General features: G+C 41.9%; 1 protein-coding gene across 3 annotated transcripts in view; it reads right to left on the bottom strand.

Moving 5' to 3' along the window:
- Positions 1 to 4756: 4756 nt before the first annotated feature.
- GABRB3 (gamma-aminobutyric acid type A receptor subunit beta3) overlaps positions 4757 to 18643 on the bottom strand; it is a 278147-nt gene continuing 264260 nt past the window's right edge. For 2 of the 3 annotated variants that reach the window (XM_065423468.1, XM_065423469.1), the window contains 2 exons: positions 17813 to 18057; positions 4757 to 5107 (listed from right to left, as the gene is read on the bottom strand). In XM_065423468.1, coding sequence (XP_065279540.1) covers positions 4757 to 5107; positions 17813 to 18057 — 596 coding nt within the window. Of the gene's footprint in view, positions 5108 to 9531; positions 9538 to 17812; positions 18058 to 18643 lie in introns of all 3 variants that reach the window. The other variant, XM_065423470.1, reaches the window with a different exon arrangement.

Here is an 18643-nt window from a genome sequence, read left to right as displayed (position 1 = left end):
GCCCACAGAGTCTAATACTTTTAATTATCGTTTAGGTTGTGACACAAACCATTAGTTGCTTCAAGATTCAAATCAGAGGAAGATGGTCTGTTCTGAACACCGTTATCTTTTCCCAGAGATCCAGGACTTGAGGACCTTGAGCCAGTCTTCATTCTGAATATCCTTCTTTCTCTTGATTTTTATCTTCCTTGTAACTGTTATGTAGATTACTTCTATTTAAATCTACTGGAGTCCTTCAGTACTCTGTGTCCTCTAAACCAATTTTTACGTTAATAATAAAAATATATTGATTACAATTAGTACTCCTGGAACAATCACTACATTTAAATGTTTGATTTAAAAAAAAATCTATGATTTGATTAATGGAGACAGTGTACAGAATGCTGTTGTCAAGAACGGGCATTGTCTCATTCAGATCTCACATTCTCTTTTGCTTCCTGGGGTGGTAGAAGCTACACATGAAGTGGAGGAAGATCATGCAGTCTTCAACAGGAAGTGAAGATGGCTCGCACCAGACTATGCCTTTCCTTCCCAAGCCTGGGTATGCCACAAAGTATTTCTTGAAGTTAAAGTGGATGTAACTTTACATTCCTCTCATTATGCTGTAGAAAACACTTGAGGGTATGGTGGATTCCAAGTGAAGAAGCATTTATTTTTACTTTCATGTCAACTGGGGAAATCATTTTCTGCTCAACTTTTATTTTAAAAATATCTGACTAAACATCAGGGACATGTAAAATCAGAATAAACATAAATTCACCAAATATACTTTATTCCCCACCAAGTAAAAGAGAACTGATTAATCTTTAAGTCCCTTTTTAATGATTGAGTATTCATTCATCAACATGTTCATATAGCATCTCATCATCATTCAGTTTTTGCTCTTCTAGTTTTTTCCACGACTGAAAAATACCAAAAACACATAAATGTGCCCTAAGCACAAAAGATTGGGTTTTAGTTTACCTTGACAATGGGATGAAATCAACTTAGAATTAACCACCATAATATTTCTACTTCTTATTGAACCTTTGGGCTACAACACAGGATAATCCTAGTTTCCTCTATGCCTTTATTGAATGAATGATGAGGAAATGACTGTTTAGTTACACTATGAATTAGAAAAGGGTTAACTGGCTACCAAATACATTACTCTGGTGTAACTGGGTTAGAATAATTAGTGTTAGTTTAAAATCACATTCTGGAAGACACTCACACAAGCCAGAAAATTTAAAGTTAAGACAAACACTGTTCTTAACATGTGGTGTGTGTGGGGTGTGTGTGTGTGCGCGCCCGTGAGGGGTGAGGTTGGAGATGAGGGAAGATGGACAAAAGGCACAATGGTGTCAGGATGGAGTGTTAGCCTTAATTTAGAGTTTCCTGGCTTTTATCAGATCGGCCGAAGGTTTCAAGGTTTGAAATATGCGTCCCCCATGGAATTCAGCTAGACTCATGCAGACAAAATCCTGTGGAGCACTTAAAATATTCACTTATATATTTTAAATAGATGGAGGAATAAACTGCCCCATGAAAAGGGGTGCCTAACTTACTCTCCCCACAACAGAGTAAGGAGGAAGCAGGGGAGTAAGTGAATTGTGATTCTCTGAGACCCAAATTGTTCTCTAGTCTGTTCCTGGGTTAGCATAGATATGCACCGCCTCTGCCTCACGGCAGATTGTCAGGTTACAATCTAGCTCCAAGACCTTGATCCGACCCGCACTGATGTCAGTTAAAAGCCCACCATTGACTTCAATGCATGTCTATTGGGCCCTAAATGACTAGAAGGGTTGTTGTTAACCAATGGAAGGCCCCGCTTGCTTGCCTGGAAGCAAGAGGATGATCAAATGAGGGTCTGACCAACCTCAACTGCCATTAACTTCAATGAGAGTTGAGGAGTTTACACCTCCCAGAGATGCCAGTCGCATGTGTTCAAAAATTGTGAGTCAGGCCCCTCTCAAAATGGCTTACAAATTGGCCTACAAATCATGAGATTTTAAACAATAATACATTTGGGATTCTTTTTATTTGTCTTCTGTATTTTGAGCCTGTAGGGGTCAAATTTTAAGGTATTTTCCCACAATCATGAGAGCTACAAACTTAGTATTATTTTTTTTTAATGAATGCTGAGTCTTGCATGATCACATGACTCCAGGACCTGGGGTTTTAAGAAAATATACAGTGACTCATAATAAAATCATGAGACTTGGCAGTACTGTGTTCAACACCTTGCATATCTGGGCCCAGAGAAGAAGGAATTTAACCCAATTATTCAGCACAGCTGTGCAGAGCATTACTTGCAAGGCTTGCTCAAGGATAGGTTTAGAGGTATAATTTTTTCTAAAAAAAATTATGGAAAGTTATAAATTGGTTTTTATTTTTGTTTTTGTTAATCAGAATGTTTGCATAAATGTAGTTTTAGGGTTTAAAATCCCTTTTAAATGTGTACTTTTAGTTTTGAAATTGTTTAAATGTTTGTAATGATGCCAGTGTTGCAAATATTCTCTTTATTTGTCAGTTTGCAAATGTATGAGTTATTAGAAAGCTCAAAATATGTCATGCTCCAGAATGCAAATTTGTATTGGGAAATTTTTAAAAAAATGATTTTTTTAGCTTTGAAGCTCTTCGACCAATATTGTTGACAAAGCTTATCTGTGTTTAAATACGACAGTAACTGGCACTCTGTCTAAACCCACTGTAACCAAATATGTATGAGCACTAAGGCCCTGATCCCAGGATCTCTTGTGCATGTGTCTAACTTTACTCATGTGAGTAGCAACTGAGGGTTAAATCGCAGCTTTGCCACAAGCTACTTGTGTGGGAGAGCACATTATTGCAAACCCATCAGCCCAAGAATCAGACTGTGACTCAGATCTTGCAGCCTGAGTTTGTATGTTGAGTTTCAGCTCGGAACAAAGTTTTACAGAAGAATTATGTACCTTGGAACAGATTAAAATGGGAATGAAGAACTTACACGGCAGCAGCATAAATATCACTTACTTGTACTTACAAACAAGTCAGATATTTTGAAAACATAGAATATTTTAGATCAAAGGCAGACTTTTTAGGTTCATCTTATCTTGCTTACTTGGCAGTTGCATATCCACACGTTTTCCCTCCACTAATGCCTGTCAGTAGCACTCCAAACTGGAAACAACACCTGCCAAGTTCTTATTGATATCAATAGGAATTCTGTAGGCAGACAGCTGGCAGGACCCAGCCCTTAACTTCCTTTTCTATCTATGTCTACAACTGTACTATTTGGTTCTATTTATGGATGTATGTGATAAAAACAGTGTTTACAAAAAATATATCATTTTTTTCCTTAGAAAGGTCTAGTTCTGTTAAATAGTAAATTAAGTTTACAGCTCCGAAACTGGTGTATCTTTACTACTAGAACCTACTAGAGTGAAAAAGTCTGGATACTGATGAAGGAATGAATTGGAATGAAAACAAAAGTGGCCACATTTGCATAAAGAAAATGCCTGAACATGTTTAATGCTGAAACAAGACCTATTGTTTGCTATCATTTATGGTATGATCTGTGACTGGAACATACTAGCTGTATGAATTTACGTGTATATGCTATATGTACAAAATAAAATATGAAAATGCTGTTATTGAAATATTAGAAATGGTCTATTTTGCTTATGTCTAGATAATAAAAAGTTGTAACACCACAGAAACAAAAATATGACATAGCATGCGGTCACAATAGCAAGCACAAAAAGAAAAATCTTGATAAAATATACATATATATGCATATTATGCAAATATATTTTACATTAACATACAATGTTATAAGAATGTTTGATCATGTGAATGCATGTTTAATAAAGAATATAGCTTGATGGTTTCATGTTGAATTAGCAAATAACCTGAGATGTCTTTATGCTTTCACTAGAATAATGACCTTTAAAATCTATAGCAGATGCAGAACACATTGGCAGTGGTTGAATTCTTAGCTAAATTACACTAAAAATGTGCTTGTTTTTCAGAATGACATATTAGCTGGAACCAGTCCAAGTGAAAAAATTGCACTGTACATTTTAGTACTTACAAAAAATTCCTTTCATTGCTGATGGGTATTTAAGATGGATGTTTGGAAACATTATGAATTTCTCCAAAACACTAAAGCAACACTCGCCCTATGATTAGGCTTATTTACTGCAGAAGAGAAAGCAAGCGATCACTGAAAATTGACAGGAAAAAAATCTATTACAACATATAAAAACTAGAACTGTTAGCAAGGAAAATGAATTTGGCTTGATCAAAGTAACATTGATATGCAATACAAATGACATTTTAAACTTACCAATGGAAAGGTGTCGATTTATGGTCAACGTGTATGTCAGCTTTTACAATCAATGTTTACGAATACTGACTTGATATATGATTACAACTGTTTGAAAATTTCTATGACAGTCAAAGTGAGATTATACAATACTCAATTTTCTCAAGGCTTACTGTTTTGAGGACACCTGTCTTTCAATTTAAAAAAGTTCTTCTAATGTGCATTCTATACTGAATTGTCCATAACCTCAGAATATGTATACGTGTGTGTGTGCGTGCGTGTATATATAGAGAGTACACTTCTGTGCACGTGTCTATATATACACACACTTCCACAATATATGTATACACACATACATGTGTATTTTATATATAATAAAAGTTCATATTATACATATATATATAAACTTGACAGGCAGAGCAATATCTCATGTATTATTATTGAAGTCTTTTAGAAAAGTACAGTCACTCAGTTAACATAATATAACCAATAAATTAAGTTGAAAAGAGAAAATGTGAATGGAAACACCACCCGCGACCATCTGTCTATGGCATTCACATCCGTTAGATCAGGGATTTTTATTTTTAGCTGTGAAGACCTCCTCCGTAAATGGCTCTTCTTGCTGTGGGGCACTGTTCTATCCATTGTACGCCTTCCAAAGCTTTCCCGATGCGCGCTTTGTTTTCTGTACTGGATTCCTGAGTTGTCAAAGGATATCGTTGAATTCCTAGCATCAGTAACGCTGGTTGTAACCTCATGGCTTGCCACTTCATTGTGAATTTCAAGAGATGTTAGCAAAATGTTTCCATGGGCATCCACCTTGTTTGCGAAAGGAAATTCACAGCGTTAGGATTCCAAACTTGTTTTCATATATAAACAAAATTGGAGACCATGTGTCTGACATTCACACAAGGTTAACCCCATTAAAATCAAACTAAATGGTACTCTTCATATACTTAAAATTAGGCACATGCTTAAGTGTTTTGCTGGATCAGGATCATAATAAAAAATAGCATATGATATGCAATTGCACATTGACCACAGCCCAACACTTTTTTCCCCCTTAGAAAAACTCCATTTTAGAGGGTTAGGTGTAGTTCAGTAATTTATCTGCATTGCTGGGTGGGGGTGGAGAATCATGCTGACAGCTCTTGCATCATAGGGAAGTAAATAAAACTAGAATAGCTTTTCCACACTAGATTTACTACTATCCCTAGGAGACAAAGTGCACACATAAAGTCAGATGAAAGGAACAGCTCTGCTTTCATTACTGAAGTATTTCTAAGGAAATCTTGAATGCTTTACATTTTGGAACCACAGTGGACCTCTTTACAACTTTTCTGTTACACTCTCCATTCCAAAGTCATTTACACAGTTTTGTAATCAGGGCAACAGCGAAGGGATGCAGGAAGGGAAACCAGTGACTGGAGTCACAAAGTGGCACTCTTTCCTTTGAGCCTGTACTGAGCCAATGATGAGCATGGTGTTGGAGGACAGGGTGTTGTTTGGAAGGGGATGTCTTTTTGAATGATCATGAAATAAAGTTCTGATCCTTTAAGGTCATTAAAGATCCTGGGCCAGATTCACTGCTCTACTTCAATGCAGTGGAGACGGGGGAGCATCAAGGAGCCAACTGTGGTTCCTTATTCCCATGCCTCCCAGCCCCAGTGGACATTACAGTTGTTGAGAAATAGCTCTAAGTAAAGCCATTGGTTTTGGGTTCCTCAGTGACCTTACATCAGTGGAGAATTGAGTATAATGGATTCCACACTGCCACATCCCTCCATGTGTCCAATCTGTCCCTTCCCTCCCGGTATGCTGGGGATGGGGAGCAAGGCCGGAGCAGGAGTCAGCTCCAGTCCTCCACCAACTTTTTGCCAGTGAAATGCTCCTCTGTACATAAAGAAAGTTCTGTTGACCATTTAAATCCACTTTGCAGGGTCCTCCATGTCAGTTTGCGTAAGAATATTTTATTAACCCCGGTGTCCAGGCTAATTTCCAGTTCTAGTTATTAAATTTACCCAACTAAAATTCATCCTGCAATTTCAACTGCATATGATATTTTTTTTTACTCTCAACCCTAAACTGTTGTGTGATCTGCAGTTTGTCCCTGACGGAAAGGGCTAGATGAGGACTGGCAGTGGGTCACTGAGGCAAGGTGGGCTTAGGGGGTTGGGGTTCCCCTGGGAGGGGAGATCCAGAGTGTGGGGGCACTGCTATGGGGCAGCACCCCAAGGTATGGGGCACCAGAGTCTGTGAGGGACGTGGGGCCTGAAGTGCTATAAGTGGTGGAGATCACGAGGAAGCAGGCACTGGTAGGAAGACACTGGCCAGCAGGAGGTGCTCTGAGGCTGGAACTGAGCTAATTCCCAGACGACCAGCAGGAGGCGCCTTGGCGGGGAGTGCCCGCCATGCTACACGTGGTGGAGAATGTGGGCAACTGCGGTCCACCCCGATACAAGGGGAACTGTGGGGACTGGGAAAGTTGTGCCATTATTGAGGGATGATGGATCCCGCCTACGCAGAGGTTTTCTTCACGGAAGGCTTTGGGTTCCTCAGTGACCTTACATCAGTGGAGAATTGAGTATAATGGATTCCACTGTTCCACATCCCTCCATGTGTCCAATCTGTCCCTTCCCTCCCGGTATGCTGGGGATGGGGAGCAAGGCTGGAGAGCAAGGCTGGAGCTGGAGTCAGCTCCAGTCCTCCACCAACTTTTTGCCAGTGGAATGCTCCTCTGTACATAAAGAAAGTTCTGTTGACCATTCAGGGACATGGGGCCTGAAGTGCTATAAGTGGTGGAGATCAGGAGGAAGCAGGCATGGGTAGGAAGACACCGGCCAGCAGCAGGTGCTCTGAGGCTGGAACTAAGCTAATTCCAGGATGACCAGCAGGAGGCGCTGCGGCGGGGAGTGCCCACCATGCTACACTTGGTGGAGAATGTGGGCAACTGCAGTCCACCCCTGATACAAGGGGAACTGTGGGGACTGGGAAAGTTGTGCCATTATTGAGGGATGATGGATCCCGCCTACGCAGAGGTTTTCTTCACGGAAGGTGTTTATGCCATCCCTGCTTGGGCCCTGGTGTCAGCACCCTGGCAGAAGGGGGCAGATGACCCACAAGGGAGACAGGATTCCCTGCTGCAAGGGAGCCGGGAAACCCCAGAGGGACTATGGGAGGTGCAAGGGGGCCCTCCAAGAGCAGGCCGGGCAGCTGGCAAGGGAGCAGCGGGCCCTAGTAAGACTCCTGAGATGGGAGTTTAGGAAGAGCTGCTGAGAGTGGTGGGGAAAGTCCTGCACCAGGGCCAGGAGGCCAGTGGTGGAGTACAGGGCTTGTTACGCCCGCAAGAGGCAGGGACATTTAAGGAGGGATTGTCCCTACTGGGATGGGGGCAAGGAGCCTCACCCAGAGCAGGGAAAGGGACAAGGCCCTGGGAAGGCCCACTGGGTGAGGAAACCCAGGGGACAAGGGACATGTTGGCCCTGTGGGCGACAAGGACACCTGCAGTGGGAGTGCCCAGGCGCAAGGCGAAGGCCCAAGGTAGCGAAGCAGTGGGGTTAAAAAGCCTCAGTGGGGGTGAAGAAGTCCCATTTTTTCACCACAGTAACAATCTGGATCTGTTGTTTGTATGAGTATATGGAGCTGAGGTTTGCAAAAATGAATGCAAGGTAGCTAAGTCTAAGCATGGTCCATAGAATGAGGCAGTCAGCAGGAGAAGTGAAAGACACAGAGAGGAGTTGTAAAGTACAACTAACTTTTTTGCATACAATTGTCACTTATAGTTGTCTCAGGGCCGCCGACAGGGAGAGGGGCACAAAAGGGGCGGCGACGTTAAAGCGCTGCCGCAGCACAGGACCCTCCTTAAAGTGCTGCCACAACAGTGCTTTAACGTCACTACCCCTTTTACCCCCATCGGCGGCCATGCAGGTAGGGACCTTACCGGAGCAGAGCGGGCCAGGCAGCGTGGATGAGCTGACTGGGGGAGGCTGACCCCAGCCCCACCCCTTCCGCCCGAGGCCCTGTCCCTCCTGGGGATCCGGAGCCAGGCTCCCGTACCAGTAACTGTTTCATTTACTTTCAGCCCTGCAGCAATGACTAAATATTCAAATTGTTAACATCTTATTTCAGAATCAATTTTACTCAAACCCCCATCTTCCCCACCTCTGAGGGATGAGAGTCCTTGCATGTGTGTGAAGCGATGGATTTTTACATTATTCTATTTAGAGACTGAGATGGATGAAAAATCAGGAAGCACCATAAATATTTTAAAAGAGGGTAATTTCCAAAGGCTTGTTATTTCAAAACTATGCCTCCTATATTATTGAAACTTTAACAAAAAAAAAAGTCTAAAACAAAATACAAAGACAATCTACTCTAATCAGCACTGATACAGGCTTCAACTGGAGAACTGTGTCCAGTTCTGGGTACCATACTTTGGGAAAGATGTGGACAAATAGCAGAAAGTCCAGAGGAGAGCAACAAAAATGATTAAAAGTCTAGAAAACATGACCTGTGAGGAAAGATTGAAAAAATTGGGTTTGTTTAGTCTGGAGAAGAGAAATCTGGGGTGGGACCTGATAACGGTCACCAAGTATGTGGTGATGCTGGCAGACCAGGTGCCAGCTTATACCAAGGCCTTGGGCCTCACTGAACACTGACGAATGCATAGCTGGAAACCAGTCTGGCTCACCTGTGGGTTAGTATTGTTAAAATAAATATTAGCGTTATAAAAATATGTTTTGTGTTTATACTGTATGGAATTCTTGTAGGATTCTGCATGTTGTAATCCTACATATAATATCTGTATCCCATGATATAAGGTAATGCTTAAGTGTTTGCCCGATTATGGTAAAACGTTTGTTCTGAAACTCTGTAACTCAGCAAACACTTCATCTGATGCAAAATGTTGGATTCCTACAAAAGGTTTTATCTCTTGCCCGTAAGGAAGGACTACTGAAGCCAAATGGGCCACTATGAAACAAAGACTTTGACAATTGTTCCCCCCACCCACACATGATGAGGTTACGTGCAGAAGCATTCGCACCATCGCATGGACTCTGGGGGTGGGGGGAGAAAAAATTCCTGAACAGAAAGAATTAGGGTCTTTTTATGCTGTTTAGACTCTAACAGGAAAAGATTCCTAAACACAAGCAAGAGATCCCCAGGACTAACCTGGGTTAGCCCTAATGGACATATAGAGCTGGCACATTTTCAGCAGCTCTATCACCATCTGAAACCCAAGCCTGCACCTCATTTGTGTGTATATTTATCTGTTTTAACCTTGTAAATAACTCTCATTTCTTTTTCCTAGTTGATAAATCTTTAGTTAGTTTATTACAAGATTGATTACAAGTCTTGTCTTTGTGTTAGATACAACGGTAGGTCTACTCAGCAACTAGACACCCACGTCTGGCCCATGCCAGCAGACTTGGGATTGTGGGGATCAGGTAGCAGGGTTGTTTCACTGCTGTGTAGACATTCTGGCTCAGGCTGGAGCTGAGCTCTAGGATCTTGCCAGGGGGAAGGTCCCAAAGCTCGGACTCCAGCCGGAGCCCAGTTGTCTACACAGCAAGGAAACATCCCCTCTGCCTGAGCCCATGAGCCAAAGTCAGCTGGCACAGGCCAACCCACAGGTTTTTCTTTGATATGTAGACACATCCTAAGGTGCAAATTGACCCAGGACAGGGACTAACCTAAATATTTTGTGATCTTTGGTGTAAAGCGACCATCTATCATAGAGTCAAGCTTGCCTGGCGGCAAGATAAATTGGAGTACGCACAGGGCCTGTTTGTGACTCCATGTTAAGGAAGTTAGAGTGCCTGAGGAGTTCACACTTGTTACTTGGTTGGTGAAATTTAGTTACAGAACTCATAACCGGATTGGGGTTTGTGCCCTTATTTTAACAGTCTGCCCAGAGGTTGGTATTCTCACTCGTGAACCGCTCCATACAGTCTGACATATGTAAAAGGTTGTTACAAAGAGGAGGGTGATATATTTTTATCCTTAACCACTGAGGACAGGACAAGAAGTAATGGGCTTAAATTTCAGCAAGGGAGATTTAGGAAAAACTTTCTAACTGTAAAGGCACTTAAGCACTGGAACAAATTACCAAGGAGGTTGTGGAATCTCCATTATTGGAGGTTTTCAAAACAATTTAGACAAACACCTGTTGTTTATCTAGACTGATGTCTAGATAATACTTAGTCCTACCTCAGTGCAGAGGACTGGACTAAAAGACCTATCAAAGCCTATTCCAGTCCTACATTTCTATATCTATAGCTTTTGGTTTTGTTTTTTATTTGTTTGTTAAAACTTAAAGCTAAGGATCAAAATAAGGTTTATAATGGCATTCTGGTTTCACCCATGTTATATGGAGGAATACTTTGTAGTTTACCAGTAACTCTACTCAATGCAATATGCCATGTTTAAAGAATAAGTGCACTTTGCCGATCTAAAACCCTGATGTAAGATGTTTACATCTGCTAAAAACCAAGATCTCTTGTTTAACACTAGACAACAAATATATGTCAGTAAAGGAAAACAAATAACAACCACCCCGAAACTCCTGTCTAAGACCTTGTTTTATAGAAAACTGAAAATTCTCATTAATTTGACATGCTATCAGTGGTGTAAGTATGGCGGTCCGGTCCGGTCTGCCGTACAAGTAAGATATTTATAGCCAGTACGGTGTACCGAAAAGACACAGGAGGAGCAGAATGTGGGGCTGCCAGGCGGCCCCATGCTGGCAGCTCCTCCAGCACGGCTGTACTGCCCCCAGCCCTGCCCCTAGCCCTTCCACACAGCTGCGTCTCCTGTCTGGGGTCTGTATAGCAGCCCCGCTGGAGAACAGGGCTCTCCCGGGAACCAGCAGCTCGTTCGGCGTGGCTGTACCCCCCCACCCCAGCCCTGTCCTCTGGCGGGGCTGTTGTACAGACCCCAAGCAGGAGACACAGCTGCGTGGAAGGGCTGGGGGCGGTACAGACGCACCAGAGGAGCTGCTGGCATGGGGCCGCCTGGCAGCCCCACATTCTGCTCCTTTCGCCGCTGTGGTTCTGGAGAGCCTTGCGGTTCAGCAGTCTCTGGCACAGAGGGAGGAGGACAGAGCCCCTCCCCCCCCAGGTAACGTGGGATGGATCATGAGGAATGGACGGGGAGAGCGTGGGGGCCCTGGGCTGGGGGTGGGAAGGAGTCACATGAGGGGTCACATTGGGAGGTCACGTTCCCGCCCTTTAGCTGGTGTCCCCCCTTTGTGTCTCTCCCATGAGTGCAGCGCACCGGTAAGAAATGAATTCTACTTGCACCACTGTATGCCATTTAATGGAGGTATCTGTGGTGTATTGAGGACTGTGTTGAAACTGCAAACTATCATTTTAAGAGTGTGTGTGAGGGGGTAGTTTTCGGGTGTTGCTTGCAGGGGTCTACAGTGAAGCGTGGATTTGGGAGCAGTCAGTCTGAAAAGAGACAGCTTAAATCACAGTGAAGTTGTGCTTTGCTGTCTTGGGGGCAGACTATCTCTTTCTCTGTTTTGGGATTCTTGTGTGTAATCGTTCTGAATTCTAAAATAAAGTAGCATTACACTGCAACCTCAAGAGTTTTTATGTTTTTATCTAACTTCTCTGTGTGTGTGCGCTGAACATAGGAGTATCATACTATTATCTAATTTATTGCTGGCCAGATCCAGGCAGATCAAAACAGGGAAATTGGTTCTTAGCCAAAAATGTGCTGTATATTAATTGTTTCAGCAATTGGCGTACACATGTAAAATTATCAGAAGTAGTCTAGTTACAATCCTGGTCAACCAAAACTGCCATGGTAATTTGCCAGGGCACAACAATTACTATGAGGTTTTTCAGGTATCACATTTTTCTCCTTACTGTTGCAGAATGGTATGATTTCCATGATAATGTGGTCCTAACAGAATGTCAGCGGAACCATTACATTTCCTGTACTGTGCTGGATACCTTGTGAGGTATTGTGCTGGGATCTTCACACCAAATAGGGCAAAGAGAACAAAGATGATATTTTAATTGAATATGTGCCACAACTGTGATTGGCAGGGATGCTTGAGTTGAGGGTGGCTGGCAGGGTGTTTGCCATAAGGATTCTAGGATACTGGAACAAGCTCCCCCATTGATCTGAAATAGTCTGTATTTGGTGAGCTTCTGAGTAGGCTGCAAAAGGCATTTGTTTGACAGGATTTTTGGAGAGGGATAAGGGTATGCTTCCCACAATGATGAAGGAGTGGAAAAGAGCTTTATTGTAGGTCGCAGAGTTCCTTAAAAATGATTAGTTTAATGCTTTAGTTGTAGTACTAATTATACAGCTGTTTGGGAATTTTCCAATGAAAAATCTGTCAACAAAAAATGTAGTTACTACAAAACTGAAATTTTCTGCAGGAACATTTTAATTTTCCCTTTTTTATTATTTTCAATAAGGAAAATTGAAAAGAAATATTTAGTTTCAGATCAAGCTGACCTGAATCAAAAGCATTTTTGTTCATGCATCTGGATTGAAATGTTTTATTTCAGGTCAATTTGACATTAATCTTTGTCTTCCTGAGCTGCTGTGGTGCATCATAAGGGCTGTAGTTCGGGTATCTCCATTCTCCTCTATGGGCTCCCTGCCTGAACTACATCTCCCAAGATACCTTGTGGTCTTTCAGTTTGAAGCACTGTGGTGACTTATGGGAATCCCATTATCTTGAATCATCATGAAAGCTGTAGTTCAGCTGAGGAACCCAGTGTATAGATAAGAGTGAGGTCATGAGGCACCTAAACTACAACTCCCATGAGGCACAATGGCAGCTTATGTGGACACAATTCAATGCTGAACTGATCTGAAGGCAAAATATTTTGGCATTTCTGAATGAAAATTTTTTGGGACTTTCCATTCCATGAAAAGCTTTGATATTTAGACTTTTTGTCCCAATTCTAGATGAAAACAAATGTTGAAATATCAGAATTTCTTGCAAGATGGAAATTCCAATTTTCAGCCAGTTCTAATTACATTTTAGGTTGCCTACAGCCTTGTACAGGTATTTTTTCATTATTATTATTTAAATATAAATAAATAAATGTTAACAGCAGTTTGAACATTTCCATTAAGGAAAGGAAAACAAATGCCAATTTCCATGTTACTGTGTCTGTGCGTCATTCATTCCTGTCACCATGCAATTTTCAGTGTTGATATGTGGGGCACAGTAGGATAGAGTATGGAATATTCTCTTCTCCCCCATTGTTTCTCCTTGCTGTCCTTCGTTCTCCGTACCATGAGGGAGCACTGCTCATGCTGGTCACTGGGAACACTCCTTTATCTTTTGATTGAAGCTATTGCTCTTCCTCTCTCTCTGCCCATCACACATTGGCAGAGTGGGAAGTGAAGCAACAACTGCTGGAAGTGGAACAGACAGGCGGTATGGCAATAGCATGTATAGCACTCCCAAATACGGCATGACTTGGTGACAGCATATCAGGAATAAGTCAGAGAAACTGCCTAAAAACATGGCATTTGAGAGGCATGTGTGACCAACATGGAGATAACTATGTCACACAGTTTCAGCTTTTCAAGTGCAAGACCTGACATGATACAAAGCCATTATGAAACGTAGTTACTGAGCCTGAACTACAGCCACTTTTCAAACTTAATCATCAGGTAAAAGAACCTCCCAAACCAATGGATTTTAGTAGACATAACTTTTCTATTATTGAAAATATTCTTGTTGTGGGGTCAAATAAGACCATGAAACCATGCCAAGCCCTTTTGCAACATATCTAAAAGGAATATTTGCAAGCAAGCTTGGCAGCGTGTATGTCAGATTTTAGTCCTACGAAATGTAAAAGCTGAGCTACAGTATAAACATCCTTCACGTTGATGCTACTACTTTCAATGGCTGGAAGGCTTACTAGTGACAGTAATGTGGCATTCCTCTTCCTCCTCCTGTTCCCTTTGCCCAAGAGGTAAGTATACTGCCTCAATAGCATGCCCAGCCTCTGTTACTTTAAGATCAAGGGCTCAAACTCAGATCCTGACCAGGAAGTTGCTCTCCCTCTAGCCTACAAGTCACAGCTCTAATAAATAAGATGTGCAACTGATATTAATTTATTATTATTATTATTCATTATTATTATATTTTCCTTTTCCAATTGCTTGAAAATTTGTAGCCCTGAGCTTGGGGTCCAGCTGAGCTGTGCTCAGTGCAGCTTGGGGCTGTAGGGGCCCAGGCAGCACTATACCACCTTTATTGCCCTCATCCTGGGGCAGGCCAACTGTCGGCTTAAAGTTGTTCTGATGACCAGGGAGGAGTAGGCGCACAGTGCCCATGCCCTTCTCCCCCAGACATACACCCCCCTGTGGCAGGAGCCAAGGCATGTGGTTGATGTAGGAGTTACTACAGCATCAATATATCCTCTGATGATTCTCCCAGACAGAGGAAATCCTCATGGAACAACATCTGATGACTCTGCACTGTCCTAACAGGCTCTATGTCTTTACTTTCTGTACCAATAAACAGCATTGAATGTATGCGTTGCATGAGTTGTAACATTCAAGGTGTCTTCTAAGCTTTCCTTTAATAATTATCTCTCTACTTCCCCCATCCAAAAGGACCCTGACAGAAACAAACCTCCCTCTCTAGCACAGGAATGCTGGACACAGCTCCCTCAAAAGCCAGTCAGTGGCAGTTTCTTGGGTTAGCTAGAGGGATTACTAGTGAAACTAATACAAAGTTCTAATTTCCAGGTAGGTGTACTAGCTCCCACAGTATTTGCTGACCCTCTTGCCCACAGCACTAAATCAAGCTGAGGTCTTGAACAACTGTTATGTTGTTCTCTCATTAGCCTTTCTTCCTTTTTAGTTTGACTATAAATGGAAAATAAATATTTTTCTAAAGGCTGCATGTAAGCTAGGGCTAGATTATTAAAATAAAAAAATCCCCACAAACACAGTAGGTCATTAAAACATTTAGAAAAAGCTAAAAATCTGCTTGAATTCTAACCTTGAAATATATTAATATCTATGATGGTGTAAATTAAAATGTGAATTGGGCAATTCCAGTATCATTTCTGTGACAATATATCATTTGATGGTCATCTAATGGCCCCAGTTTTCAGCTGATGTAAACAAGTGTCGCTGCAGTGAAATCATTGGCTCTGTTGATTTCAATGAAGCTATAACAACCTACACCAGCTGAGAACTGGGGACAAAATGTTTAGCACATAGAATGGGAACATGCTACATTGTTTATCCTAAGTGTTTCTGAATACCAAAAAAAACCCCATATTCAACACGCTTACATGCTGTTTCTCCAACATTACTCAGACTTCTCTTCACAAGAGGATCCCTAAGAGGGCTATGTTGTACAGTATTCTTTCTCCTCTGGAGACATGAATTCATAACCTGATATCAGGTCACAAGTAAAAATTAGGTTTTTTGGTCCCCATTTGTGCACATTATTTAACGACCACAAAGTTCAGAACAATTCACAATCTCTGTGATGAGGGGCGGGGGCAAAAGTATAATAGCAAGGGAAACGTAGGTCAGGAGTGCCCTAAATTGGTGAACTATATGGGGGGAAGTGTGTACAGTGTCCATCCACACAACACCGGGTTTAAATCAGCACTATTACCACCTCACTTCCTAAAGATATTCTAAAGATATTCACACTTCTCCTAACAATATAAAGATGGACTCGTTGATCTCACGGCAGAAGAACAGTGAGCCATGGGGAGATAGATATTGGTCTCATTTAAAAAACGTACACTGAATGACTTAAATCACTTAAATGGATTACATTTGACAGACAGTTCGGATTGAAGAATTACCAGCTTCTATCTTAACCTCAACTACTGCCTTCATTGTGACACACTTCTTTTCCATTTCTGTCTTTTGAGGAGAGAAAATTCATTCTCCATGCTAGCTTAGTCCTAAACAATACTTGCCAACTGTGATAAAGTTTTGGTTGCATAATATGGTCAGACTACAATGGGTTCATTAGTTTAAAAAGAGTTTTACTAGGAATAAGCTCCTGATAATCAGGCACAATTCTCTGACACATTTAGAATGATATATAGTCCCAGAGTCATAAAGTGTATGTTGCAATTATTTTACATTATACAGCTACTTGAGAAACAGCTAGTTAATTTGTCAGTGTGATCATTTGTAATGATACAGGGGGTAGAATATACAGGAGTACTAAATAGACTTGGTCAGAAACATTTAAGCATAACCATTTTTCATGGAAAATGCAATTCCATAAAATCAAAATGCTTCACAAAATCGTATCAATCTCATTGACATTTTGTTTTAGAGAAAAACTGAAAAAAAGTTCTGACAGTGTTGAAACTGTAAATTTACAGGTTTTGTTCTGATTTGAAATGAAAACAAATGTGAAAATCTTGAAATCCTTTGCCAAATGGAATTTCCATCTTCCACACTGGCCTTGAACTCAGCTGAGTCTAGACAATACCAATACACTATATTCACCAATGTGATCTTTTCCCTATAGACTTCTGGTATCTCTTGTCATCGTGACACTCAGGTGTTTAACATTGGGATGTTGTTTGTAAAAACATTAACATAAAGCAAGCTTGCCTCTGCTCTTTTCAGGCTAGATTGGGATCTTAGGCACAGCCCTCAGCAAAGGGTGATGTGTAAATTGCACTGCTCGAGGCGGCATTGTGCCTGAGACACCCCTCTGAGGCACAGTTCCTTTGGTGCTCCCTCTTGAACTTGAGAATCAGGAGTAATCTGCTTTACAGGGTGCAGCATACGCTTCCCCTCTCCTCCCAGCTGTCCATTGGCAGCTGCATGTTCTGTCATTCATTCACAGACAAACCTGCCTCCAAAATCTTCTTTCCTTATAAAGATAACCATGAGGGTGATCTGCTTAGGAACACTATTACAGAACTAGGCTGTGCCTTTATGCACCACCCACCAACAGTCCCAGGATGCCTTGGGCTTCAGACACCCATTTGAGGTTCAGTTCCCTTGCTACGTACCCACTGCCTCCAGGGGTGAAGAGTAAAAATTTGCTGCTGGCCTACAGCAGCAGTAAATAATGCCACCACACACACTGGCTCAGCTGTGCTGACCAATGAATTAGTGGATAGGATCAATGCTCCAGCTATTTTCTGCCACTCCCTCCCCACCTGCTCCAGGAGAAGGCGGTAAGTGGGCACGCCCAGACTGATGGTGTGCAAAAGAGTTCTTACCTCTTCTTATTCCCTTGTGCAGCACACAGCCCAAGTCACAATCATACCTTTTGAATTTATGGCCTTGGTCTTCAGATCAATCCTAAATGTACCTCTCTTTTTGCACCCATGTTTATTTGTGGGAATAATTTATGTCATTTAGGTATCTAAATACCTCTTTAAGGATGCAGACGTGCACTCAGTTGGATACATGAAAAATTGTGCCCACAAACTGCTTGCATGAAAAGGGAGACAGGGTTTTTCTTTGTGTTTCTTCATTGTTTGTTTGTAATAGAACAAGTCACTGTATTACATTTAGGAGATTAAAGAATCCTACCCGGTTGCCTTCAAATTTTGAGCGGTCAGTGTTTGCCTTTGCTGTCTTTTCTGCAAGTTTCTTCTGCCTTTGAGGGCCTTTTCCAAAGAAGATGTAATTGACAAAGGCGTATTCAAGTAAGGCCAAGAAGACAAATACAAAGCAGCCCATAAGATACATGTCAATGGCTTTAACATAGGGAATTTTAGGCAAAGTCTCCCGAAGATGAGTGTTGATTGTTGTCATAGTCAGCACAGTTGTAATTCCTAAACAAAGAAATAGAACAGTGGGCATCTTACAAGTTTTAGCAGATCATGTTTTAGTTTTCTCTTCTGTTTTGGGAAATTTCCTTCATCAGCTTGCAGTAGCTTAAAAATACCACGAGGAAGTTAATGGCACCACGCAGGTGCAAATAAGGGCAGAATTTGGTTCAATGCATTAATATTAGGAGTCCAAATCAGGATGAGATCAAACTGATCCCTGTGTCAGGCCTTGGCATTTATAAATGTGTTCAACATATACCCTGCAACATATTAAACTGTTTACCAGTCATCCCTCGAGATATGTCCAAACTGCAATTAAGCATCCACTGTGCCCATGTCTGCTGATTTGGGCATGCAGGGCTCGATTTACAGGCTGTAACATTGTGATGTAGATGTTCATGCTCGGGCTGGAGCCTGAGCTCTGGGACCTCGTGATAGGGAGGGTCCCAGAGCCCAGGCTCCAGCCCCAGCCCAAACATCTATACCACAGTTTTACAGTCCTGAAGACCACGCCCTACGAGCCCGAGTCAGTTGACACCATGGGTGTTTAATTGCAGGGTAGACATACCTTCAAAGGCATAACCAGAGG

Source organism: Emys orbicularis, chromosome 1 (assembly GCF_028017835.1).
Source record: "Emys orbicularis isolate rEmyOrb1 chromosome 1, rEmyOrb1.hap1, whole genome shotgun sequence".
Taxonomy (NCBI): domain Eukaryota; kingdom Metazoa; phylum Chordata; order Testudines; family Emydidae; genus Emys; species Emys orbicularis.
Note: the sequence above shows the minus strand (reverse complement) of the source record. Positions and strands in the feature narration are given on the sequence as shown.